At 42.9% G+C, this 26,793-nt stretch overlaps 1 protein-coding gene across 1 annotated transcript; it reads right to left on the bottom strand.

Annotated features, from left to right (window-relative positions):
* Nucleotides 1-900: 900 nt before the first annotated feature.
* RAB29 (RAB29, member RAS oncogene family) lies at nt 901-26,559 on the bottom strand. Its single transcript, XM_063444345.1, has 5 exons — nt 26,245-26,559; nt 16,726-16,797; nt 8,200-8,381; nt 7,739-7,860; nt 901-1,164 (listed from the first exon to the last, which is right to left on the bottom strand). The coding sequence occupies exons 1-5, from the start codon at nt 26,366-26,368 to the stop codon at nt 1,053-1,055; spliced, it is 612 nt and encodes a 203-aa protein (XP_063300415.1). The 5' UTR covers nt 26,369-26,559; the 3' UTR covers nt 901-1,052.
* Between the last annotated feature and the right edge of the window lie 234 nt (nt 26,560-26,793).

Here is a 26,793-nt window from a genome sequence, read left to right as displayed (position 1 = left end):
AAAAAACAAAATGAATTCTACACAGACTGTCCTCCTCATTGTTTAACCTGGCCACACAATTATTACCTTTATGTGGGAACTACCTGTAGTATAACTTGTGTGTCATATATCAAAAGAGTACAAGCACAAAGTCTATTTCCTGTTTCCATACACTTTTTACTTTTTTTTTTTTGGAGATTTTGGACCAAACAGGTTATCATTACAGGTCTATATATATTCATAGGAGTGCTGTAGATTTCATACATTTTAAAGACAAACTCATCGCCTTTTAGTGGTGGGATCGCCTAATACATAGTATTAGTTTATTTACAAATATCATCAGTAAGTTAGAAACCTGCTTGTATGCATGGTAGACATAGAATAAGGCATAGGCCAGTGGACACCTGGTGATATGATCCCCAACTTCCCATCTGAAGAGAGCCCAAAAATAATGCAACATTATCAAAATAACCTGAAGCCATAATGTATTGGAAAAAACGAAAATAAATTGTAATAGAAAAAGATATGACAATGATTCAGTGAAAATCAGCACCATTACAGTGTCAGTATTTGACAGACAAGAATGCTTCACTTATATAGACAACCCAAACAAGAAAGCAGTTATACTGCATCTGCATGCACTACATTATTAGACTTTTCTTCCTTTTTTGCAGCAGTTCAAAACTAAATTTCTGTCTTCACACTAGGTAGATCATCAGCCTGACCAAAATCTCTCTGGCATAATATTTCTTGCAACAGTACCAGCTGCCCACAGAGAGGGTAAATGTGTTTTAATTAAGCTCTTAAGAACCAAGTACTTCCAGGGAAGAATACAAAAATAAAGTGCTCAATACCATCGAAAATAGTGAGATTATGGAAAAAAAAATTAACGGAAATGTTAAAATAAAAAGAAAAGCAGGAAATTAAAAAGCAACAATGTCATCATTTTCAATGGTATGCCCAAAAACACAATGCATATTTTCACGGCAAATGTAGCTATGTACAAGGGGCTGTATCCAGTCTTACTAAAAGGCATGGAGGGAACGGTTTGTATACACAACGCATTCGATGTTCTAGCAGCATCCTGAACTAGAATCAGAAATGTCCTTTAGTTGAATGTAATCTCCTTGTGGTGGTAAAATGATGTTTGAATAATTCGACTCCATCATCCTCTCAATCAGAACTCTAGAAAAACAGGAAAATAAGAAAAAACATAAGGTGATTTTAATAACGCAAAGTAGACCCAGAAAGGGGAGGAAAAATTGAGATACGAATTAAAGGAACACTATTTGGTCAGGAACACAAGCATTTATTCCTAACCCTAAAGGGTTAAAAATCCCCATTCAGGTGGCTAGTCCACCCTTAGCACCATTAAAAGGGAATAAACCTGGCCCCGCCTCCCTCCTTACTGACATCATCAGAATTGATCATTTTTAACCAATCCAATGCTTTCCCACAGGTGTGGGGACAAACTCCTGCATGGCCAATCAACACCTCCTTATAGAGATCTATTGAAACAATGCATCTCTATGAGAAAAATTCAGCGGCTCCATGCAGAGCGTGGAGACGCTGAACAGCAGGTGTCCCTAGGGGGCAATTGAAACACTGCCTTTTTCTCTGAAAAAGGCAGTGTTTGCATGAAAATGCCTGCAGGCAATTATTATACTCACTAGAACACCTACATTAAGCTGTAGTTGTTCTGGTGACCATGATCAAAGTCATGTGTGCAAGCAAATACTGAAAAATAAACCTCATATTGGTGGCTAAGCAGAAGTTAAAATGCTCTTTGTAAGACACAAATTATATTTATAAAACTGCTTACCAATAGAAAAAGTTTCACAATGTAAATATGGCAGCTTTTAACCCCTCATAGCACTCTTTTTTTTTTTTGATTTTTTTTTAATTGAAAATAAGGTGTTTTTTTCTTGGATTCAAGACCAGTGAATTTGACTAATAAGAAATGTAACGTAAATTTAGGATAAAAAACAAACCAAAAAAAACCAAAAAAAACCAAAAACCACCAGCCCAAGTGTGTTTTTTTTTTGCCATATGTTTCACATTTTGGGCACTTCATTGAAATTTGGAAGCAAACTCCTCCTTATTGCGTCTAATTTACCCTCTCCAAATTTATCCAGACTACACTTGAATTGGTGTCAAATTACCCAAATCAGCCATAACCAAGCATTATTCCACAAACCATGGGCTGGAAATATTAAATATAGAGAGATGTAAATGGAGTTATTAAGTATAACAGGGGTTTTGAAAATCTATCAATGATGGTAACCTACTCACTGGCCCTCTATGTCCACAACATGTGGGGTAGTGTGTGACTAAAGTATTGGTGTTGACGATCCACACTTTTCCTATTCACGCTCCTTCCTGGTGAAATAGAGGCAAGTAGCATAGAGGGGTCCCATGAACACTTAATTATTTAGAATGGAATCTTGGTTTCCTATGTCACCCCTTTATCGAATGTCCAGCTTGTGATGGGTTAAATGTAACTTGTGAAGAAGCCCTATGCCCCTAATATATCACTTCTTTCCTCCCCAAATATTTCATACCTTTTTTCCTGAATAACCACTTCTTTAAAATGGACAGCCAAGGTTGCCCACACAATTTTAATACATTTGATTGGTTTTAGCCTCATGAATATACTGCACATTTTTCATGCTCAAATCTTTGTAGTATTTTGGGAACAAAACCAGAATTCTGCACAACACAGACATGCACTGAAGACATTTAGTGACACTCTATGTGCCTGCCTGGTGTCCTAAAGCAGGCTCTTTGGATTCTAGCAGTGCAACTCCCAGTGACTGAGCTGTGCAAATACACTAATAAGGAACTCTTCTGGAGAGAGGTGACACACTAAGAAGTCAGGATTACTTTCCAGCATTCTGCAAAAATTACAAAGATTTAAGCATGCAAAAAATGGCTGCATGTTTAGGATGTCAAAACACTGAAGTTGTGGTGTAAAGAGTGCCAATTGTAAAAACAAAAAACCAAAAAACAAACCACACAACTTACAAATAAATACTGAATACCACAAGTAGATGTGTATTTAGGGTAATAGCTTCTTGATCCAAGGATAAATCTGACTGCCATTCTGGGGTCAAGAAGGAATTTCTTTCCTAGCTTGTTGCAAAATTGGAAGTGCTTCAAACTGGGTTTTTTTTGTGCCTTCTTTTGGATCAACAGCAAAAACATATGTGAGGAAGGCTGAACTTGATGGACGCAAGTCTCTTTTCAGCTATGTAACTACGTATATATTTATACCCTATGGGTCCTAGCTGCAAACACATTATTGGAGGATTTATTCCAACATTGACCAGTACATTTCCCATAAGCAACCTGTTTTTAACCCCTTAAGGACACATGACACGTGTGACAGGTCATGATTCCCTTTTATTCCAGACGTTTGGTCCTTAAGGGGTTAAAGGGACACTCCAGGCAACCAGACCACTTCTGCCCATGGGAGTGGTCTGGGTGCCAACTCCCACCACCCTTAACCCGGCAAGTGTAATTATTGCAGTTTTTATTAACTGCAATAATTCCCATGCAGGGTTAAGTCCTCCTCTAGTGGCTGTCTATCAGACAGCCACTAGAGGGACATCCGGGTTCCTAGAACACAAAAAATGACGCTGGATGTCCTCACGCTATGCACGAGGACCTCCAGCGTCGCCAGAATTCCCATAGGAAAGCATTGAATAAGGCCATTGCCGCGCATGCGCATTAGGGCTCCCCCGCCGGCTGACATCGGCGGTGGAAGAGCTGGATTCAGGTAAGTGACTGACCTTTAGACAGAGGCTTGCCTGCACTTTTTTCCGGTATCATTCTATTCACTCACCCACTTATTTTTTCTATTATTTATTCTATATTATACTTTTCTGTATAAGTTACACTCCTTAGGGTTGGTGTGAGATTGTGTGATTTATGCACCTTAGTCCTCTTTACGCTAATTATTGTAGTGGTCTACTATGGCTTATTGTAGGCTAATGACAACTACAATGAGAGATGCAAGGAATAAAAGAGTTGAAAGTCTGTTCTCGAAGAGAGAGACCACACCAAATCTTAATACCAATAATTTTTCCTTCCAAAAACTTAAAAGATTAGCGAAGAAGGAAGTGAAAAAGGATGGGAGATAAGATAGCTCCAACAATATCCAAAACTAGGGATTATCCCTAGAGGACGGAGGATTGAAAAAGAACCAGCTTTTGGCCATGAGAATTATAATTTCATGGCTAGATGGAATGACACTTTAGATAAGTGTTTAAACCAATTAATGGAAATCCTGGTAGAATACCAGGAAGATTGCCTTAAAGAAATTGAAATAGAATCCGAAATCAGTAAGGATTTTGATGAAGAAAAAATTTGAGAGCATAGCAAACTATTAAAATGCTCTCTCTTCTAGTTTCTCTGTTTTTATTTAACAATTAAGGAAAACAAATGGATTAGGAACAAGTATGATTATAAGAATAGAATGGAGGAGAAAAAGATTTAGGGGTCCTAATAATAAGAACACAAGAGAAAATAAGTTCCGTCAGAGTAAGAATGGAGCAAGGAATAGACGTGAAACAAATAATGTGTTAACCCAGAAAAAACCTAAAACAATAAGAAATTTAAATAATGAAGATGTTAGAAAGAAGAAAAGAAACTCTTATAAATATGACAAATAGTAATATAAGAAAGAAGTCTGAGCAACGTGGAGGTGTTTTTAGAGAACCGCCCAAAAGGTCATTACCGTTGAAGCCCAAATGTTTGGTTCCAGAGGAACAAGTTCTCCCCCACCCCCCACTGACAACCCAGACTCCACCCAAAAAAGAAAGCTCTTGGGAGCAACTGGAGGACTAGGGGAACCAGAGGAAGGAGAAATAGATTAAATAAAGAGATCAGCACTGAAGGTATTTTTAATTTATCTAAAGAAATTCTGAGTACTGAAAATGTAAGAATTTTGAATAAGACTTAAATTTGCCCCACAAACAAATCCAAATATGTTTAAATTCATTATAGATACTCAAAAGGTTTTTAAGGAAATTAACGATCAAATGATTTTTTGAGAAGAAGAAGAAAAATAAAAATAGTCAATAGAAAAATAGTATGGATTTTAGTGTGAATTATAAGTCTAATGACTCTATTGAAAGTATGGCAACATCTGATGAGGGCAGCATGGTACCTGAAATAATTCATTCTGGTTTAAAAAATAAATCAAGATTTTTTTCCCACATGGGGAAAAAGGGGACCATGTCCCTGTGTTTACGGAGATGATAATGAGTGAATTTGAGAAAATTTCTAAAAACAAGGGTAAGGAAAACAAGCTTTGAAGCAATTGACAGATAAAGAAATCGTTATCAAACAGGCAGATTAAGGGGGAAGTATTGTTGTTATTTTAAACAGACAAGATTATATGAAAGAGTCTCAGAATACTTGGAGACTAACACTTATAAAATATTAAAAAATGTAACCCAATGAATGATGTTAAAGAAAGGTTACGTAAAGTTTTCAATGAAGGTTTGGGCAAGAAAAAAAAATAATTGATAAGGATGAGTTTAATTAAGTCACAAAGAACTGCAGTATTTTATTATTTGCCTAAAGTCCATAAAAGTCTTGAATCCCACCAGAAAGGCCCATTATCAGTGGGATTAGTTCCCTTACCAGTAATGTCTCATTATATAGACTTATTTTTGCAAAAATATGCGACACATATGCTCAAGTTATTAAAGAATTTGAGGGTCTCGATTGAAAGAAGGAGTATCTTTGGGTAACCGTTGATTTGGCATCTCTTTATACCGTTATTGATCACGAAAAGGGTATAAAAGCTGTCCAAAATGATTGAATTAACGATTATGAGATGCATTCTGACCAGACATAATTAGATTAGATTTTTTTTATGTATTGGGATTGACATCATCATATCTCATTGGAGGGGTGGTGATACAGAACAAAATGCTAGCAATGAGGGAGACAGAGTGGATATACAGATTGAAATACTCTGTCCCCTGAGGCCTTAATACAGATCTTGACATATTGGCTTTTATGGAATGATTATGTACTCCGTGTTATTAATTATATATATTTTTTTATCTCCGTTTATTATTTATTATTTTTCCTCACATTTTTACATATACACACACACACAATAAATATAAATATATATATATATATATATATATATATATATATATATATATATATATATATATTTTTTTTTTTATGTCTATTCTCTTTATTTATGTGGGTTTGTGCTGAACCATTGCTCGGTCTGCCGTTTCGGTGCGTGTCCCTCCATACTTCTCGTTGGTATCTTTTGCGGAGGCGAGAGACCTTCAGGATGGGTGCTTGGGCGCTGGATGTTAGGGCTGGCTGCCTGGCGGGTCCGGTAGCTTCCTCTCGGGGCTGCTGTGTTTCAGGGCATGCGTGGGGAGTGCTTGAGGTTGGTCCCACTGTGGGAGCACCTGGCTCGGCTGCTGGGTTAGTGGTCGTTGGCAAGGATAAGCGTGGTGTGGTGTGGCAGGCTGCCAGGTCGGCAGTCAATGTGGATCCCGTCCTGCTTCCTCCGCAACATGGCTCGTGGGGAGAACTGATAAGCTTTTGTTTGTGGGGCCACGGTGCAGGACAGGTCCTGGGTTATTTTAGCCCTCTGGGTCCGCGTGTGGGGGCCCTGTTGGTTTCTCTGACCTGTGTGGGAGAGCAGTCGCTTCCGCCGATTCCAGCGCACATGTCCTCCGCCATTTTGGGCGCCGTGCTCGGGTCCTCGAGCGGGATAGTGGCAGCTTTGGGCTCTGGTTACAAAGCCTCTGGATGAGGACCGGAATCACCCCACCAGTCCAAAGGGTCCACCTGGGTCTCGGCTTCCATCTGGACACCATGTGGCAGGATAGTGGGGCAGCTGCCGTCCGCCCCTCTAACCGCCGGCGTGGGCTCCAACTTGGCCATCGGGAGCTTCACCTCCTGGGGACTGTAGCTCGTGGAACCAGCCTCTCCCTGGAACCGGTATTCCCGTGGCGCCGAAGACCCGCTCTGCCGGTCAGTTGTTTGGTCTTTTTCCCTGTTTAATACGTTTTATTTGAGCTGGATTGAAGGAGCTGATCTCGTATGCGACCAGCCAGCTCGGTGGTCCAGCCCCGCCCCCCGACTACACATGATTTTTAATGAAAACTAAATATATATGATTTTTATTTAAATATAAACGTTCCTGTTGAATATAGATTGTTGCACATTTATGTATTGTGCCATTGCTTAATTATCTCTGATTTTCAATAAATTGTATTATATTTTCGCTGATTGTTTTTTATTCTCTTTATTTGTGAGAATATCTCAAAAGAAGTTGGCTACTAGAGTGACTGTGGCGCCCTGTTTTATCTTTGCAGTTTATTTCTTATACTGAAGGGGTTTTAACCCCATCAGCCACATGGGATGGGGGTGGGAGCGATGGGAGCACTGCAGGATTCTGCAGATTTTCCTGGCACTGGAGAGTCCCTTTAACATTTGGCTAAGCTCTGATGAAGATTTTCTCACATGTTAAACACTATGTACAAATTACAACTTACTACTAGCCAATGACAAGTAAAAATTAAACTGCAAAGTTAGAATTCACCATTGTGAGTGTGCCATGGGCCCTTCAGGCTTGCAGTGGCGATTAACCTTTAAGGTCAGGCTTAAAATTTGAAGTCCTGCTATACAATAGTTGCATTCATGCTATTCGCTTGTTTGTGATCTAAGGGTGAGGAATATTTATTTATAGAAACAGTCAATGCATACTGACCTCATGGACTCATTAATGTTTTTATTTTCTTTGACTGATGTCTCCGTCCATCCAATGAAGCTATTCTCTTTACTAAATCTGTCAATCTCTTCTCTAGTTACTGCCCAAGGGGAGAGGTCACACTAGAAGAAAATACAATAATAAATAAACTAATGTGACAGACAAACAATCTGATGACTGCAGCCAAATAAAATGATGATTTTTGGAAGAATTAATCCTCCAAAATTATGTAAGTGAAAACAAGAACAAATAAATGAATCTTCTTTTGAATTTTGCAAAGTGTGTATCAGGAGGTATTACCAAGGAGATTTATAGGTTTTAAAAAAAAAAAAATTCTCTTGAAATAGGCACTTTTCTAAAATAAGCCAGAGGAGACCTTAACCGGTGTTAACTGCTGAAGTGCCTTAGGAGACTGAAGTGTACCTTTAAATGGAATTATGCACTAACAGCAAATAGTTTACCTTATTAGCCAGTAATATACATGGCAGAAGAGAGCCGCTTGACAGCGTTATTTTACTGTCCAAGTCATTCTTCCACATTTGGCAGCTCCTAAACGAATCGGCATCAGTCAGGTCAAACATGATCACACAAGCAGATGCCTGTTTGTAGTAGAGTCTAGTCATAGATGTAAATCTCTCTTGACCTAAGCAATGAATGACAAGAAATAGTTAATAAAGACACGTCACAAACAGTGAATTTTACATAAATCCAAAGAACGCCCATTAGGTTACATGCATCACTATGATACAGAAATAAACAGACAGTATTTAAATAAAAATAGCAATCCATTAAAATCTTATACAGAAATAAGGCAAATATTTCCATATGTGTATTTCTTGGCACTTGATTTTAAGAGTTTGACAAAATCAAACATTAGTAATCTACAATTTACTCCCTTAAAAGTAGAATATTTCTCTATAGCATTAGCAGTTATTAACCCTTTAAAGAGCAATGACAGAATTATTCCATAATGGATACTCTTCTTTTAAGCACCCATCACAGTACTTTACCAGCAGGGACGGTTTCTCTGCTGTTACCTGGAACCCCAGGTATCTTTCAATAGCTGGGGCCGCAATAAGTGGTTCCACGCTGACCGAAGAGCTACATGCAGCGCTCAAAGGGAGTGCTGCATCCAGCCCTTTAAGTCCCCGTGGCTGGAACTTGGTGTCAGCAAGCTCAAATCACAATCACTTGCCCTGCTTTTGCTCATTCCCCTAGGCTTAAATCACTGCTCACACCAGAGAGACACAATCAATACATGGGCCTTCCCAATCTCAGTTGGAATGATATATAGTGGCTCCAGACTGACAAATGAGCTATATGCAGTGCTTCATAGTCCCAGTGAGGTCACTTCTGATGGTGATGTACAGCGCTACTGAATTTACTGGCGCTATATAAATAATAATATCATCATTACATTTTGTCACTGTAGGATTTACCAGATGATAGGGAAACAAACCCTCTGATGCTGCAATTGCATGTGTTAAACTAAGATTCCAACAGACCACAAACAGGACCATCATCCTGCTCTGCCCAAAGATTTTTTATTTTTTTTGCATATATTTTATTATTGCACAAGGAATACTTTAAAAAGAATGGGGGTCACTTCCACCCTGGAGTATCCCTTTAGAAGCTCTGTCTATGCACCATAAACACCAAAACGCTACGTAATGGTTATGGAGTCCTCTTGGAATCGTCCCATGTAAGTAGTCAAACATTTATAAAGATACAGAATTAAGCCCTGTACTCATATTACCACTACCCCTGGCCAGCAGCAACAGCTATAGTATTTATCATCCCCAATATATAGAATAAAACAAACAAACCCCCAAAAATATATAAAAAGAGTTACCTGCTCAAAATCCCAAATCCCTATGCACATTTAAAAAAAGTGGAGGTTTTTTAGTATCACTCCAATGTGTTAATAAGGGGCTTAGAAAAATATCACTTTCTGTCTCCTTAGACTTTGCATTTAGATCAAAGAAGTAAGCCGAATTGTTAATTTAGGACTTGCTTAAGAGTTTTGCCTTGACTTGACAGTTGAGCTTGCACTTTAGTAGCCATAGGAGGCTACTAAAGTGCAAGCTCAACTGTCAAGTCAAGGCAAAACTCTTAAGCAAGTCCTAAATTAACAATTCGGCTTACTTCTTTGATCTAAATGCAAAGTCTAAGGAGACAGAAAGTGATATTTTTCTAAGCCCCTTATTAACACATTGGAGTGATACTAAAAAACCTCCACTTTTTTTAAATGTGCATAGGGATTTGGGATAATGTGCAGGTAACATTTCTATGAGCACTCCAGTCCAGCATCTTCTCCAGATATATCTGTTTTGTCTGGATTTGGACAAAATTCACTGTCTGATGAGGGTCAACTGAAAATCTATGCCAATGAGTTGGATTCCTATAGAGGTGCCCTTTGGACCTATGCAAGTATCCAACTGTTTGAAAATGGACCGACTACTTACTGTGGGACAACAAAGGGAACAATTAGCACCAAACTGCTTTGTGCGGTGGTGGAAAGTAAAATGTAGTGTCAACTGTAAAAAAGTGATAAGCCAAGCAAAATATGGACAACAGCACAAAGTAGGTATATTTATACCAAGTATACACAAAGCAGTAGTACTGTATTTTATAAATCTAATAAAGAACTTGCTTTTAGAATTTTTCTTCTAAAATTACAACATAATATTTAAGTTTCAGGAAGTCAAGTGACTTCACAAGTATCTTTGACACACTTGGCTCTGCTTAAACATTCAAGAATTTAAGGAACATTAAAACAGTTCATATACAACAGTTTTTAACCTATACAGATAAGAACTTTCAACTATACTATTGAACAATTAAACAATTCTACATACACACACACACACAGAATATAGAATTGTATCCAGGAGTTTCTTCTGAATTGTGTTCACAAACAACATTCCCACATTTGTTAAAAGAGACATTGGATGCAAGACTGGCAGCTTGCTGGTATCTCAAAACTTGCAAGGAAGGATTCTTGCAGCAGAAATAGATTTTGAGCGTTATTTTGCCTTACTAAACACTGCAATAGGGTTACAAGGTGTGTAAATTATGAGGCAAGAGAGAAAAAAAACATATATATATATATATATATATATATATATACACATACACACACACATATACACACACACACCCCAAGTCAAAATGAAGCGCAGTAGTGTGTGTGGCCTCCACGTGCCTGTATGACCTCCCTACAACGCCTGTGCATGCTCCCGATGAGGTGGCAGATAGTCTCCTGGGGGGAGGGATCTCCTCCCAGACCTGGACTAAAGCATCTGCCAACTCCTGGACAGTCTGTGGTGCAACGTTACGTTGGTGGATGGAGCGAGACATGATGTCCCAGATGTGCTCAATTGGATTCAGGTCTGGGGAACAGACAGGCCAGTCCATAGCATCAATGCCTTCGTCTTGCAGGAACTGCTGACACACTCCAGCCACATGAGGTCTAGCACTGTCTTGCATTAGGAGGAACCCAGGGACAACCGCACCAGCATATGGTCTCACAAGGGGTCTGAGGATCTCATCTCGGTACCTAATGGCAGTCAGACTACCTCTGGCGAGCACATGGAGGGCTGTGCGGCCCCCCCAAAGAAATGCCACCCCACACCATTACTGACCCACTGCCAAACCAGTCATGCTGGAGGATGTTGCCGGCAGCAGAACGTTCTCCACGGCGTCTCCAGACTCGGTCACGTCTGTCACATGCGCTCAGTGTGAACCTGCTTTCATCTGTGAAGAGCACAGGGCGCCAGTGGCGAATTTGCCAATCTTGGTGTTCTCTGGCAAATGCCAAACGTCCTGCACGGTGTTGGGCTGTAAGCACAACCCCCACCTGTGGACGTCAGGCCCTCATACCATCCTCATGGACTCTGTTTCTGACCGTTTGAGCAGACACATGCACATTTGTGGCCTGCCAGAGGTCATTTTGCAGGGCTCTGACAGTGCTCCTTCTGTTCCTCCTTGCACAAAGGCGGAAGTAGCGGTCCCGCTCTGTTCCCCTGCCTAAAGCAATTCATTTTCAGATCGCTTGCTCAACTTGTTGCATCTGTTGGGCTTCCTAGGTGGTCTTAATTTTGTGTACTGCCTGTCTATGGGGCTCAGTGGGTGTTTTTCTTCGGACAGTTTTAAATTGTAGAGAAGTGAAGTGCTTTTTGTTGACGACGTAATTTCGCGCCATTTTTGATCAGTACTCTGCGCATCACCGCCTTACCGTGGTTATGGTCATATCGGTGTACTGGTTATCCACAAAATAATTTGCTAGGGATCTCCTCATCTCTGCTGCCTGTTCAATACGGTCTATAAGGGACTCATTAAGTCGCCACCTTCCCCGTCCCCGTGAATGAGGATCGGAGGGGGGCGTGGTCGGACCAGGTTATTGGGGCAATAGTGACCTTGTCTAGTGTATCTAGGGTTTTCACATCTATCAAGCACATGTCTATACGGGAATATTGGTTGTGGACTTTAGAGTAAAACGTGTAGTCCCTAGTGGCCGGATAGGGCGATCAGCAAGTATCGTGTAGGCCATGCAGGTGGAAGAAGTCTGTCAACTAGGTGAGTGGATCGGAGGTGAGAGCCTTGGACTCCGGATCTGTCAAAGTTCAACACACAATTGACGTCTCCGCATATGAGCGTTTGCCCTTGTTTCAGTCGGTCAAGTTTTTTCAATGCTTTCCTAATAAAGTCATATTGGTTGGTATTGGGGGCATATAGATTTGCTATGGTCACCTGGGTTTCATTAAGTACTCCCCCCAGAATTAGAAGTCTGCCATCATTGCTCTTATACTCATCTACACATTTGAAATGCCAGTCAGAGTGAAACAATATACTATTGAGGAGAATTTAGGGGGATGTTTGACAGAGAAGCAAGTCTCCTGTATGCAAACCACTGAGGCGTGCAGTGCGCGTAACTGGGAAAGGGTCAACCTGCGCTTCTGCGGAGTGTTTAGACCATGGGCGTTGAGGGACACCAAGTTAAATCTATGAGGAGGAGTCATCTTGGTAAAGTCGGGGGGACCCTGGGGCCTACCCAGATGGCAGCACCCTTCCCGACTCCTTCTCTGCATTGTAATTGTGGGGGTTTTGTCTCTAGGTTTCCCGGTACGCCCAAGCCAGCGTGTGGAGAGCATCTCAGAGAGAACAGAAGGCAAGGGGTATAACAGATTTTGCAACAGTAATAACGAAAATAGTAAACATAACCAAGTATATACACATCAAAACCCTAAAGAGCATTGTGTGGAGACCAGCTACCGAGCGCACACCCTCCACTGCACAGGGGGTGTCTTGAACTTCAAGGGGGAGGGGGGCGGGAAGGGTAATTGGAATTCGGTGTTAGTCTTTATATTTGTACAGAACATGTCCTTATCGGGGGGGATGCCAATATTGGTCTTTTTTGAGAGCCTGCTCGATGTGTAGGCAATAAGTCCTCTGTTCATAGCAGGTGAGTAAACTTGTTTGTTAGGCAACTGTGCCCCACATGAGGGTATGGAATGAGTAGATGGAATCTTCCCTCTGCCAAATGCTACGGGTGGGCTGTCCAAGCCGCCCATTAAGGAGGAGAGGGTTTATGGCGGCTGTAGAGAAAAGGCAGTGTTTACATTGCTGCCTAGGAACACCTCTAGTGGCAGTCACACAGACGGCCCCTAGAGGTGCTCCCTGGGTCTGTGCTGCCTAATAGGCACCACTAACTTTCAGCGTCTCCACGCTTTGCATGGAGGTGCTGAACATCCCTCATAGAGATGCATTGATTCGAGAGATGCTGACAGGGGCACCGGCCATCTAAACATCACATACATGTTTGTATTCCTGTAACTATAGTGTTCCTTTAACAACCAAAATTATTTTTACAAAAGCGTTAATACAAAACTGTATTCATAATGCTTTAGGTTTCTGTCCCTAAGTTAATCCAGGTCCCTCAGCTCAGCAGTTTGCAATAAAAAAAAAAAAAAAAAGTTTTAATTACCTTTTTGCAAGGTCCAAGGCTTTTTTTGTCACTACTTACCTCTCTACCTCCTCCAGGGTTGTTCAATCTGGAGACCTGATAGGCAAGCAACCAAGCTTCCTTAATGGATTAATTGCATTCAGATCACTGAGATGAAGTGGCTTGGGTGACTTTACTGGTCTTTCCACTGTGCCTGACAAGTATGCACAACAGCTCTTGTATTTGAAAAATGTAGACCAAAAGAAAGGAAAAAAAAAAAACAAAAAAAAAAAAAAAACACACCCTTCCCCCCAAAAACATCATGTTACTCAAACTGGAGACAATTCGATTTGCATGTCTGCAGTTGCGTCAAGTCGATTTCGATACTTTGTTTTTGTTGCAGAGTAAAGCGAGAATCCAGTTTCACATAAGTACATGCTGGCGAATGGCAACAGAACCTTGATTGCCCGCTTGGACAATTCTGGGTATTCTTCGCGTAAATCACCCCAAAAAGCAATAAGAGGAACTTCTTGAAATTTTTGGCTTTGTTGACTGCCAAAAATTATATTGATCAGATTCTCAAAATCTACATCAGAAATATAGGTTGGCATTTCTTTTATGAATGGATTTCGAACCCAGTCATTTTTTTTCATTCAAGAATGGAAAATACTGATTAATAGATGTGATTAAATGGCGAAGATGATCTACAATTTCATTGCAAATTTCATCTTCAAGTTTAATTTCTGATTCTTCAAGAAAATCCTTAAGTGTTGGCAAAGAGTTCAAATTATTTTGCTCAACAGATGAGGTACAAATCTGCAGCTTATGAGGCAGTGAAAATATTTGCATTAAAAAATATTAGTGTTTTTTCCTTGGGGTGATAAACATATGTCGATTCATTTTGTGAATATGTCTGCAAGCTATGCTACTTTGGATACCAAAAAATGTTTGTTAAAGTGGCACTGTCATGCCGAACTTACCTTTCCCCAAATTCATCTTCTCTCCCTCTCTCAGGATCTGTTCTTCTTTTCTTCCTATCTGCTATGGTTTTCTTTAAAACTTAAGAAAAAGTAGGGACTATTTATCTTCTGGAGGTTTCCTATGCAGTGACCAGCGGAGGAGCAAAGTGTGCTTCGTTTCCAGTGGTCACAGCAATTTTCCCATGATCCTTAGCTTTCCTCCCTGTTCCCACGATGCTTCCTGCCACTTAGACAGAACGCCGGCAAAACTGCCGAATTGCGTTCTAACAGTTTCTCCATTCGTGTTAGAACGCCATTCGGGACTTTGTTCGGATCGGAATATCATTCGAATGAATGAAACTCCGATCCTATTCATTGCTGTGGCTGCATCTTGCAGCCGCTTAGTAGATAACTCCCTAATTCCCACGGTATTAGGGAGCCATCTACTAAAAGGCTGAAAGACCTAAATTGGTCTTTCAGCCAAATTTACTAATACTAAGTAAAAGATTACTTAGTATTAGTAAATTATGCCCCTACTCGCTATACTGCGAGTAGGGGCATGTCTATTAAACAGCCTGTGGCTGCTCACAGTTATCAAAAAAACTACTAACCGCCCCTCCCCCCCTTCTGCGCGGGCGGGTGGGGGCCCCCTAAATAACAAATAGGTGGGGGGACCTATTGTCCTCACCCCAGCCCCCACCCATGGGCGACGGGTGGGGGCCCTATATAAGAATGGTGGGGGGGGGACCTACTGGCCACCCCCCCTAGCCCCCACCCCTGAGCGGTGGGTGGGGGCCCTAAAAAAACAATAAGCGAGGGGACCTACTGTCCTCCCCCCCTAAGCGGTGGGTGGGGGCCCTAAAAAAAACAATAAGGGGGCGGGGGGGACCTACTGTCCTCCCCCCCTGGCCCCACCCCTGAGCAGCGGGTGGGGGCCCTAAATAAAAATCCCAATCAAGGTGACTAGGGGTCGAAAAATACAGATCTCTCCTCTGACTACAAAAAGATACGGATTTTGATAAAGCTTAGAAAGAACTGAACTTAAGAAGATTTTTTGAGTCAGACTTGGAGCAAAAAGATTTGTACACTTTGAAACAGATCTCATTACCTGGCTGAAAAGGTTGCAGATTTTTACAAATCTCTTAGAAAGAATGTAACGTAAATGCCTCAGCCTTGGAGTAAAACGAACACTTTAATACAGATCTCATTACCTGACTGCACTGTTTTGCTAACAGCTCAGATATATAGAGAGAGGTATACACACACACACACACACTTTATAATTTCAAATAATTTCTAAATAAGTTTAAGAAAAAAAAAAATAGATGAGAAGCCCAATCCAAGTTCAGTTAACAGTTTTTTGCCCCCAACAGAGGCTTTCTATGTCCCTACCTAACAGAGAATTTCAATGCCCATAAAAAGAGCTTGCACATTCAGGTCCACTCTCTATCACGAGTGATAGGAAATGGCGGGCTCACTGACGGCAGGGCGGGCTTAAAATCGCACTCCTGCGATCTTTTATGAGCTGTTTCCAACCTTGGTTGTGGCGAATTGCCGCGGAACACCACCAATTGAGAAACGCTGTTCTATACCATGGTCTTAAATGGGAGGGATCCTGAAAACCTATTGAATGGAGGGTATAGGGAGAGGAAGGGCAGAAAAGATTCTCCTTGCAGGCACTGCCTTCAAGGGAAGAATCAGATTAAAACCGTTGCCAGCTTGCAGTGCGCGCTTACGACATAAGTAAAATATGCACAGAATTGAGTTCCGGGCTGTCAAAATCATGTGTGCCACGTGGGGGTGTAACTAGCCCCCAAAACACAAGAGCAAATAACTCTGGATGTGCAGTGTTTCAAGCAAAAACAAAATTGCACAGCCAGATTCCTTCCTACATGACCACTTTGAAATACAGAAGGTGCCATTGACATTGGAGTAATCCTTTAATGGTCCTTTAAGCATATGAAGTACTTAAATATCTTTGTATTGTAAAAATGACAGCTTGAGACAGTGTAAAAGGAACTTTAAACATGAGTTAGTGATCATCACAGCACATGAGCAGTATAATAGATATAGATGTACAGTACCTGCAATATCCCATAGCTGCAGTCTCACTGTCTCACTTTCTGACCACTGCACAACTTTCAAAGCAAAGTCCACTGGAAGATTGTAGAGAAAACAAAACAAAAAACACATCAACAGTGCATACATGTGCATTTTTTTGTTTTATAACCTTTTGAGATATTGGCTACAAATATTAATGAACTTTCAGAAACATGCATAATCAGATAAATCACCATGGAAACTGCACTAAATTGACTTCCATATATAGAGTAAATTTAACAAGGCAAAAACACGTGCCATTTTGGATGCAAATTTACAAATATTGTTTTTTTGCAATGAATAAAACCTTCCAGTTCTGCTGCAATGTGTCCTTCTGTAAGCTCTTCCCTAGAAACAGCAGAAGTTAATGGGAACCCTAGACCTGTACATTTCCAGCTATCGTCTGTCTATTTAAGTTTAGAAAAACAATCATTCATTGAATCTATACAATTATGGCATTATGGCAGTGGTGGATGAAATATGATGTTGGCTTCTATAACCACTTCTATAGCTTCTACACTCTATGAAGAGGATTCAGAGATCCCTAACACATACATCATTATTCTGATATGTTGAAACTAACTTGGATAAATCTCAAATTCAGACAGACATACTTGTCAACTTTTTTTTTTTCTTTTTAATTCTTTATTTTTTCTTCTTGACAAAGATAGCGATTTAACATTAGCAGAAAGGCTTGTGCAAAAGCCGAATAAATTGCAATACATATAAACACTTATGCATATGAAACCATTATGCCTTACACATTTTCCATTAGGGGTTAACTTTTTCTGCTACCCGTCTTAATTACCGGTAGCTAATTCATGCGTAGTCATCGGTTGGGAGATTGAACACGTTATTCATAAGTTACACACATTACACAGGACAGGGAGAGAGTACACATGCAGGTAAATGGGGTTTCGTTGAGTAAGTGTCCTTGCCACAGTTGTCCACCTATCTATAGGGCGATCTGTGTAGGTTTTGCATAATATGGTCACTAGGAGCAACATGATCAAGCAAGATCCGTCCTCCGGCGTTTGTGTGCTATACAATTCCAGATCTCCATTTGCTCCATCACATGTACAACCCGACTTTCTGTACGCTTAGTATGCATGAACCAGTTTTAGTTTATTTCAGAGTTTCCCAGCAGTAGGGGAAGAGTAAGAGAAAGAGGGGAGGGGGAAAGAGTATAGGAAGGATAGAGGGAGGGAGCGAGGAGAGGGGTAGAGGGATAGCTTACCACAGCCAGGGGGGGTGAGAGGACACATGTTCACGTGTCCAGTTTGCTACTGGTCAACTTTCTTTCTGGTTTCTCAGGAAAACTCGCACACTACCTGATTAGTATGTTTACTCCAACTTAATCTGCCCCTCATTCCTCCATTCCACTCCCTGCTCTTTACTTTCCATTCCTCACATCAAAAAGAAGGTCGGCCAGGCAGCTTTCTCATATACAGCAAACATGGAATAACCTGACAAATATCAAATTTGCTACCACTCTGAAGTCCTTAAAAAAAAAAAAATACACCAGCTTCAATTCAAATTCAGTCAAAAAACAACTGCACTCATTGCTATTAGAACACTCAAATCACAATATCCATTACAGGGCACTTGACAAAGGCCCTGTTGTAGGCCGAAACATTGCTTTGCATCTGCTTCAATAAATCTGCCCAATGGATTGACTTAAGTGCCTTGACCATCATTACTTTTCTGCAAATTACATTGTGAGGATTGGCCAGCCTCAGGCCCAGTTGCACCCTGGGATCCAGGAGAGTGCAGTATCCATTTTTGTAATTATAGGAGGTCCACGAGGCAGCAATGTAAACACTGCCTTTTCTCTGAATACATTCAGGGACAAAATATAAACACCAAAACCATTACATTAAAGGACCACTATAGGCACCCAGACCACTTCAGCTCAATGAAGTGGTCTGGGTGCTAGGTCCATCTATGGTTAAGCCTGCAGCTGTAAACATAGCAGTTTCAGAAAAACTGCTATGTTTACAATAGGGTTAATCCAGCCTCTAGTGGCTGTCTCATTGACAGTCGCTAGAGGCGCTTCTCACTGTGAAAATCACAGTGAGAAGACGCTGACATCCATAGGAAAGCATTGAGAAATGCTTTCCTATGGACTGATTGAATGCACGCGCGGCTCTTGCCGCGCATGTGCATTCGGCGGATGACGTCGGAAGAGGGAGGAGAGTTCCCCAGGGAGCCCGGCACTGGAGAAAGGTAAGTGTTTAACCCCTTCAGCCCGGCGGGAGTGGGGCCATAAGGGTGGGGGGACCTAAAGACCCTATAGAGCCAGGAAAATTAGTTTGTTTTTTCTGGCACTGTAGTGGTCCTTTAACCCCTTAAGGACCAAACTTCTGGAATAAAAGGGAATCATGACATGTGTGACATGTCATGATTCCCTTTTATTCCAGAAGTTTGGTCCTTAAGTGGTTACGCTGTAGTGGTTCTGGTGTTTATAGTTTCCCTTCAAGAATTTTATTTTTGTTGTTGAAAATAAAACTGTTAGTTTAAAAAAAAAAAAAAATCTGGCTTCTATATTGTTTAGCTGGCTGCAAGATTCCAAGCAAATTTATCAAACCCTGAGCTAAGCCTTGCACTGCCGGGCTTAGCTCAAACAGTCTAGAGTAGATGTTATAGTGCTTGGAGAGTATATTTAAATGTATAATTGTTTTGTATATGTCTGCAATTTGTGTGAAAATGTATCTAGAATTGTAATGTGGGTAAAAATGTATTTATTTATACGTGCTCTCCAGGACATACTTGAGAATGGGGCATATCACAATGTACACTATCTGACAAAATATATGTATAAAAAAAAATAAAAAAATTAAAAAAAAAAGACTACCGTAAAACCAAATCTCCATCTCATTAATATTATTACCCAACTTACATTCACTAAACAGGGAATTCACCAAAGTATTGCAAAAAAAAAAAAAGATTTGAAATGTAATTAATGAACTGGTAACCAGGGCCGGATTAACATAGGGGCTGATGGAGCTGCAGCTCCAGGCCCAGGCCCATTGGTTTAAAAAAAAAAATAAAACATTTTTTACACTTTTTTTTTTTTTTTTTACACACTACTCTTAGGGTTGCCAGGTATTTCTCATGTATTTCTTAGGGTTGCCAGGTATTTCTCAGAAGTATTTCTCAGGTATTTGAGGCTGCCTAGCCGGTGCCGGTATTGCAGTAATACCGGCAATACAAATGTCTGTCTCAGTATAAACCTAGATTATTCTGCAATACCAGCGCCGGCCAGTCGCTGTTTGTGTGGAGAGAGGCAGTGATAAGAAGTTACGGCATCTCCCTCCCTGCCTCTCTCTACTCACTGATCCGCGGGGGAGCAGCTCTGCACAGAGAGTCCAGACAGCAGCTCCGAGACATGGGGACGCTGAGACATTGGGACACTGGGAACATGGGGACCCTGAGCATGGACGTCCGCAGGAATTTTTCGGGGGGGAGGGGAGGGGGCATAATTGTAATGACATCCATGCTTGGCCCCTTTATGACAGTGTCATGAAAGGGAAGGAGCATAGTCATTTTCACATAAAGCAAGGATGAATAGCGTTTTCACAACTATGGTGTCAGGAATATATGTTTGTATTCCTGACACTATAGTGTTCCTTTCATCAAATGACAGGAACATTCTGGTCACCATAACAACTTTATCTAAATGAAAATGCTGTCATGCAAGGAGGCCCATGGGTGCTCTTTCTTTGAAGGGGTGAAACCGCTCTCAAATGGTTTACCCCCAAAGGCTTCCTTCAGCTCCAGATCTCCAGGTCGCTCAGTGGTATTCGACTTCTGAAACAGAGTGTCCGGAAGTGCAGATTGACGTTTGGGCATGGGTGCCGCTGATTGGCTAGAGTGGTCAGCTGACACTCTAAGCCAATCGCTAGTTCCCGATTCATAAAAATGTTTTAAGTTTTTATAAATGGGGAGCTACTGATTGGCTTAGAGTGCTAGCTGACCCATCTAGCCAATCAGCGGCACCCCTACCCAGCGGCCCTCTGTGTTTCCTGACACTCAGTAAATAAAAGTGAACACATTAACACTGATATTGTTTTTTTTTACCTGGGGAGATGAGAAGGTCCAAAGTTTCCCTTCTCATTCTTGCAGACCCATCCTGCTCCTTGCAGACCCATCCTGCTCCTTGCAGACCCATCCTGCTCCTTGCAGACCCATCCTGCTCCTTGCAGACCCATCCTGCTCCTTGCAGACCCATCCTGCTCCTTGCAGACCCATCCTGCTCCTTGCAGACCCATCCTGCTCCTTGCTGCCCCATCCTGCTCCTTGCTGCCCCTTCCTGCTCCTTGCTGCCCCTTCCTGCTCCTTGCTGCCCCTTCCTTCCTACTCCTTGCTGCCCCTTCCTGCTCCTTGCTGCCCCTTCCTTCCTACTCCTTGCTGCCCCTTCCTTCCTACTCCTTGCTGCCCCTTCCTTCCTACTCCTTGCTGCCCCTTCCTTCCTACTCCTTGCTGCCCCTTCCTTCCTACTCCTTGCTGCCCCTTCCTTCCTACTCCTTGCTGCCCCTTCCTTCCTACTCCTTGCTGCCCCTTCCTTCCTACTCCTTGCTGCCCCTTCCTTCCTACTCCTTGCTGCCCCTTCCTTCCTACTCCTTGCTGCCCCTTCCTTCCTACTCCTTGCTGCCCCTTCCTTCCTACTCCTTGCTGCCCCTTCCTTCCTACTCCTTGCTGCCCCTTCCTTCCTACTCCTTGCTGCCCCTTCCTTCCTACTCCTTGCTGCCCCTTCCTTCCTACTCCTTGCTGCCCCTTCCTTCCTACTCCTTGCTGCCCCTTCCTTCCTACTCCTTGCTGCCCCTTCCTTCCTACTCCTTGCTGCCCCTTCCTTCCTACTCCTTGCTGCCCCTTCCTTCCTACTCCTTGCTGCCCCTTCCTTCCTACTCCTTGCTGCCCCTTCCTTCCTACTCCTTGCTGCCCCTTCCTTCCTACTCCTTGCTGCCCCTTCCTTCCTACTCCTTGCTGCCCCTTCCTTCCTACTCCTTGCTGCCCCTTCCTTCCTACTCCTTGCTGCCCCTTCCTTCCTACTCCTTGCTGCCCCTTCCTTCCTACTCCTTGCTGCCCCTTCCTTCCTACTCCTTGCTGCCCCTTCCTTCCTACTCCTTGCTGCCCCTTCCTTCCTACTCCTTGCTGCCCCTTCCTTCCTACTCCTTGCTGCCCCTTCCTTCCTACTCCTTGCTGCCCCTTCCTTCCTACTCCTTGCTGCCCCTTCCTTCCTACTCCTTGCTGCCCCTTCCTTCCTACTCCTTGCTGCCCCTTCCTTCCTACTCCTTGCTGCCCCTTCCTTCCTACTCCTTGCTGCCCCTTCCTTCCTACTCCTTGCTGCCCCTTCCTTCCTACTCCTTGCTGCCCCTTCCTTCCTACTCCTTGCTGCCCCTTCCTTCCTACTCCTTGCTGCCCCTTCCTTCCTACTCCTTGCTGCCCCTTCCTTCCTACTCCTTGCTGCCCCTTCCTTCCTACTCCTTGCTGCCCCTTCCTTCCTACTCCTTGCTGCCCCTTCCTTCCTACTCCTTGCTGCCCCTTCCTTCCTACTCCTTGCTGCCCCTTCCTTCCTACTCCTTGCTGCCCCTTCCTTCCTACTCCTTGCTGCCCCTTCCTTCCTACTCCTTGCTGCCCCTTCCTTCCTACTCCTTGCTGCCCCTTCCTTCCTACTCCTTGCTGCCCCTTCCTTCCTACTCCTTGCTGCCCCTTCCTTCCTACTCCTTGCTGCCCCTTCCTTCCTACTCCTTGCTGCCCCTTCCTTCCTACTCCTTGCTGCCCCTTCCTTCCTACTCCTTGCTGCCCCTTCCTTCCTACTCCTTGCTGCCCCTTCCTTCCTACTCCTTGCTGCCCCTTCCTTCCTACTCCTTGCTGCCCCTTCCTTCCTACTCCTTGCTGCCCCTTCCTTCCTACTCCTTGCTGCCCCTTCCTTCCTACTCCTTGCTGCCCCTTCCTTCCTACTCCTTGCTGCCCCTTCCTTCCTACTCCTTGCTGCCCCTTCCTTCCTACTCCTTGCTGCCCCTTCCTTCCTACTCCTTGCTGCCCCTTCCTTCCTACTCCTTGCTGCCCCTTCCTTCCTACTCCTTGCTGCCCCTTCCTTCCTACTCCTTGCTGCCCCTTCCTTCCTACTCCTTGCTGCCCCTTCCTTCCTACTCCTTGCTGCCCCTTCCTTCCTACTCCTTGCTGCCCCTTCCTTCCTACTCCTTGCTGCCCCTTCCTTCCTACTCCTTGCTGCCCCTTCCTTCCTACTCCTTGCTGCCCCTTCCTTCCTACTCCTTGCTGCCCCTTCCTTCCTACTCCTTGCTGCCCCTTCCTTCCTACTCCTTGCTGCCCCTTCCTTCCTACTCCTTGCTGCCCCTTCCTTCCTACTCCTTGCTGCCCCTTCCTTCCTACTCCTTGCTGCCCCTTCCTTCCTACTCCTTGCTGCCCCTTCCTTCCTACTCGTAGCAGACCCTTATTACTACTTGCTGACCCCTCCTGCCCCTTGCTGACCCCTCCTGCTCCTTGCTGCTCCTTCTACTTTACCCCCATCCCTCACTTACCTGCTCTGTAGGCTGCCTCTGTGCTGCTTCCCTGCGGTTTCAGTCATGAGAGAGAAGCAGGGATAAGCTGCATCTTCCTGCCTTTCTCCATTCACATGCACTGGTATTGCACTGTATTCTCACACTAAAACGAAAAATAGCAGCACAAGCTGAAAAATCCGGGGGAGGGGTACCCCTCTTACCCACCCCCCCCCCATTCGGACGCCCATGACCCTGAGACACTAGGGGCACAGTGGCCCCATGTCTCCCAGTGGCCCCTAGTCTGTGTCCCCATGTCTCCCAGCCACTGTCCCTAGTGTCTCCCAGTGTCCCCATGTCTCTAAGTGTCCCCTAGTGTCCTAGTGACATCAGGACACTGGGAGACATGAGGACACAGACTCTAAGGGACACTGGGAGACATGGGGATACAAACACTAGGGGACACAGAGGCATGGAGATACAGGGAGACATGGGGACACTGGGCGACTTTGAGACATAGGAAACATGGCAGTGTCCCCATGTCTCCCAGCCAGTGTCCCTAGTATCTCAGTATCCCCATGTGTCCCTGGTGTCTCTCAGTGTCTGTAGTGTGCCAGTGTCCCTAGTGTCTCATTGTTCCCTAGACTCCCAAAGTCCCCTAGTCTCCCAATGTCTCTGTGTCCCCATGTCTCCTAGTGTCTCAGTGTCCCCTAGTATAAAATAAAAAATCTCAGGCACTCACTGTGATAGATTTAGGCAGGTTTATTGGACACCGCGACTTGTACCCAGGTCTTTATCAAGTCTCCAGTGTCCCCTATGTATCAGTGTCCCCTATGTATCAGTGTCTCAGTGCCCCATGTCTCCCTGTGCCCGTAGTGTCTCTGTGTCCCCTAGTATAAAAGAAAAAAATCTCAGGCACTCACTGTGATAGCTTTAAGCAGGTTTATTGGACACCGCAACATTTTGACCTGTACCCAGGTTTTTATCAAGTCTCCAGTGTCCCCTATATATCACAGTGTCTCAGTGCCCCATGTCTCCCCGTGTCCCCTTGTGTCTGTCACCCAGTGACCCCAAGAGTCTCAGATTTCCTAGGTCTCCCAGTGTTCCCTAGTATCTGTGTCCCCCATGTCTCTCAATGTCCCCTAGTGACATGGGGACACTGGGAGACATGAGGACACAAACACTAAGGGACTAGGAGACATAGGGACACAGACATTCCCCCTTTTTGTGTATGTTCGCCCTTTCGGCCGTTCTGGTTATGAGATTTGTGTCAGTATCCCACCCTTTTACCGCATCCATAGACTTCCTGCTTTACTGGACACTGCTGTTAGGGGGTATGGGTTTACTTGAAAGATGAAAGCATGAGATTAGCAAAGGGTATGTGTTCTCATAGTTGTGTCCTATGAGTTTCCCTACAGCATCATCTCCATCAGATACATGACGCTTAGGAGGTAGGACTGTTTTAGTGTTTTTGGTCAATAAGATTTTGTAATTAGGCCCATCATAATTATCAGCACCAGGCCCACTGGGCTCTTAATCCGGCCCTGCTGGTAACTAGTCATCACAAATGTTTTACTACGCATTGCTGGTTAGTATGATGTATAGGGTCTTACAAAAAAAATAAAAAATAAAAATGATCTCAACACTGGTTCATTTGAAAGATTTAGGGAATACCCCAAATCTGGGGGGGAAAAAAGCTTTGACCAAGTTCCTAATTTTTTCCAATGCAGCTATTTTAAAGCTGGTAATTCCCCGGTCAACTGCATTTTTTTTTATTTTTTTTTTTATTAAACACAGTTATTCAAACAGCTAAGAATTTGTCAAAGCAATCATTTGGTAGTCAACACATTTTGGAATATAAATTATAGAGGTAGCCTGACCTCCGCTCCCCGCCGCAATCACACTAGCGAGGTTAACGCCTGCTCCTCCTCTGCTGCTTTCTGGTCCACCCAAGCTCCTCCTCTCACCATCACTTGATCTGATCTACTTGAGGACACTTTCCCAAGCAGGGGAAACCTCCTCCGTCACACCACTGCCTTCCTATACTCCTTAACAGACACTAGCAGAGCCAGATAGGGATTTTCCATAGCAACCACAGCGCATGCAATGCTCTTTTTAAAGAGTTAAAAATTGTTTTGAGCACTACAGGTGCCCTTTAACTACCAATCCTAATTTACCAAATTCCTTCTAACTTATAAGAATAAGAGCTAAATGAGAACGTTTCTGAATACAAAGTTTTTCATACATATATCTATTTTTAACATTAGTTACACAGGCTGAAAAAAAAAGACTTGCGTCCATCTAGTTCAGAATTCTTGTTGCTTTTATTATTTAAGATTCATTAAAAGTCACTTTACATAAAATAAAGCAATGATCTCTGTACAAACCAATGCTTCTAACAGAGCAGCCTTGGTCAGACGAGGTGAAGGCACAGCAATGGCCAGCACAATGTTACTGTATAATTGTGTGAGCAAGGCAGGAATGCATTACAAAGACAATATATTAAAGTGCTGATTTATCTTGATAACGCTGCTTTTTAAAAAAAAAAAAAAAAAAATGTTTGAAATGGGAATGGCTAAATGAAGGCAAAAATAGCCAAATTGAGCTTGGAAATAAATCTCTCACTCTGCTATAGTCACAGTTTAGATATTTTAGTCTATATTTAGCTTTTTATGTTTTGAATTCCCCACAATTTGCAGTTTAGTGAATATCACTGGGGATGTATTGAGAATATTCAGAACAACCAAGTGAGGGGTTCGGTTTTGGCCACATTCTAAAACTCAAAATGCCAAAAGTTAAAAAATTTTTTTTTAAAAAAAATGGCCAGTTCAGGTTTTTTATTCTAATATTCTGTTTTCAGCTCAGTGTTTAGTAAGTAAACCTCATAGTAAACAGCAACACTAACTGTTCAGTGTCTGCATGGAGCAGTGCATTATACATGTTATTACATGAGCAGCCAGCACTGTTCATGGTGTTATTGTTTCCCAGATCAGTACTTACCTCCCATAGTGGTCTTGTAGTCACTGGCGAACACGTCATGGACATACCTGTGCAGTAGGGAGGTCTTCCCGACCCTACAGTCACCAATAACAAGGACTTTAAACAAATGGTCAAAGCTCCCCATGGCACAGCCCCCCAGCACTATCTATACATTATCTCACAGCTCCTGGGACCAGCTGGGGTAAAGGAGTCACAGAGTCCAGTCTGTAGGATAGTTATGGAGAGTTCAAGTGTAAGCTGATTGGGGGCGTGCCTGCACACATTGCCCTCCTCTGTGTGCCTTGTAACCCTGGCAGGCAATTCCTCAGCTTGTCATGTGAGTGCAAAGACTCGCAGTGCAATGGGGAACTACAACTCCCGGCGTGCACCTAGCCGGAAGCACGTGCTTTCCTCCTTGCGCTGGGCCGCCCACATGGTTTATAAAGACATATTGTGAAGCGAGATGTTCGCTCACTGTTTGTTAGCAGTCTGATAGGTTTATGCATTGACTCACAGCTGGAGGGTCAGAGCTGTTCTTACAAGCCTAGTGGGAAATTATTTTCATTTAGA

This window comes from Pelobates fuscus, chromosome 1 (genome assembly GCF_036172605.1).
Source record: "Pelobates fuscus isolate aPelFus1 chromosome 1, aPelFus1.pri, whole genome shotgun sequence".
Lineage (NCBI taxonomy): Eukaryota > Metazoa > Chordata > Amphibia > Anura > Pelobatidae > Pelobates > Pelobates fuscus.
This window is presented reverse-complemented; position numbering and strand designations above follow the sequence as displayed.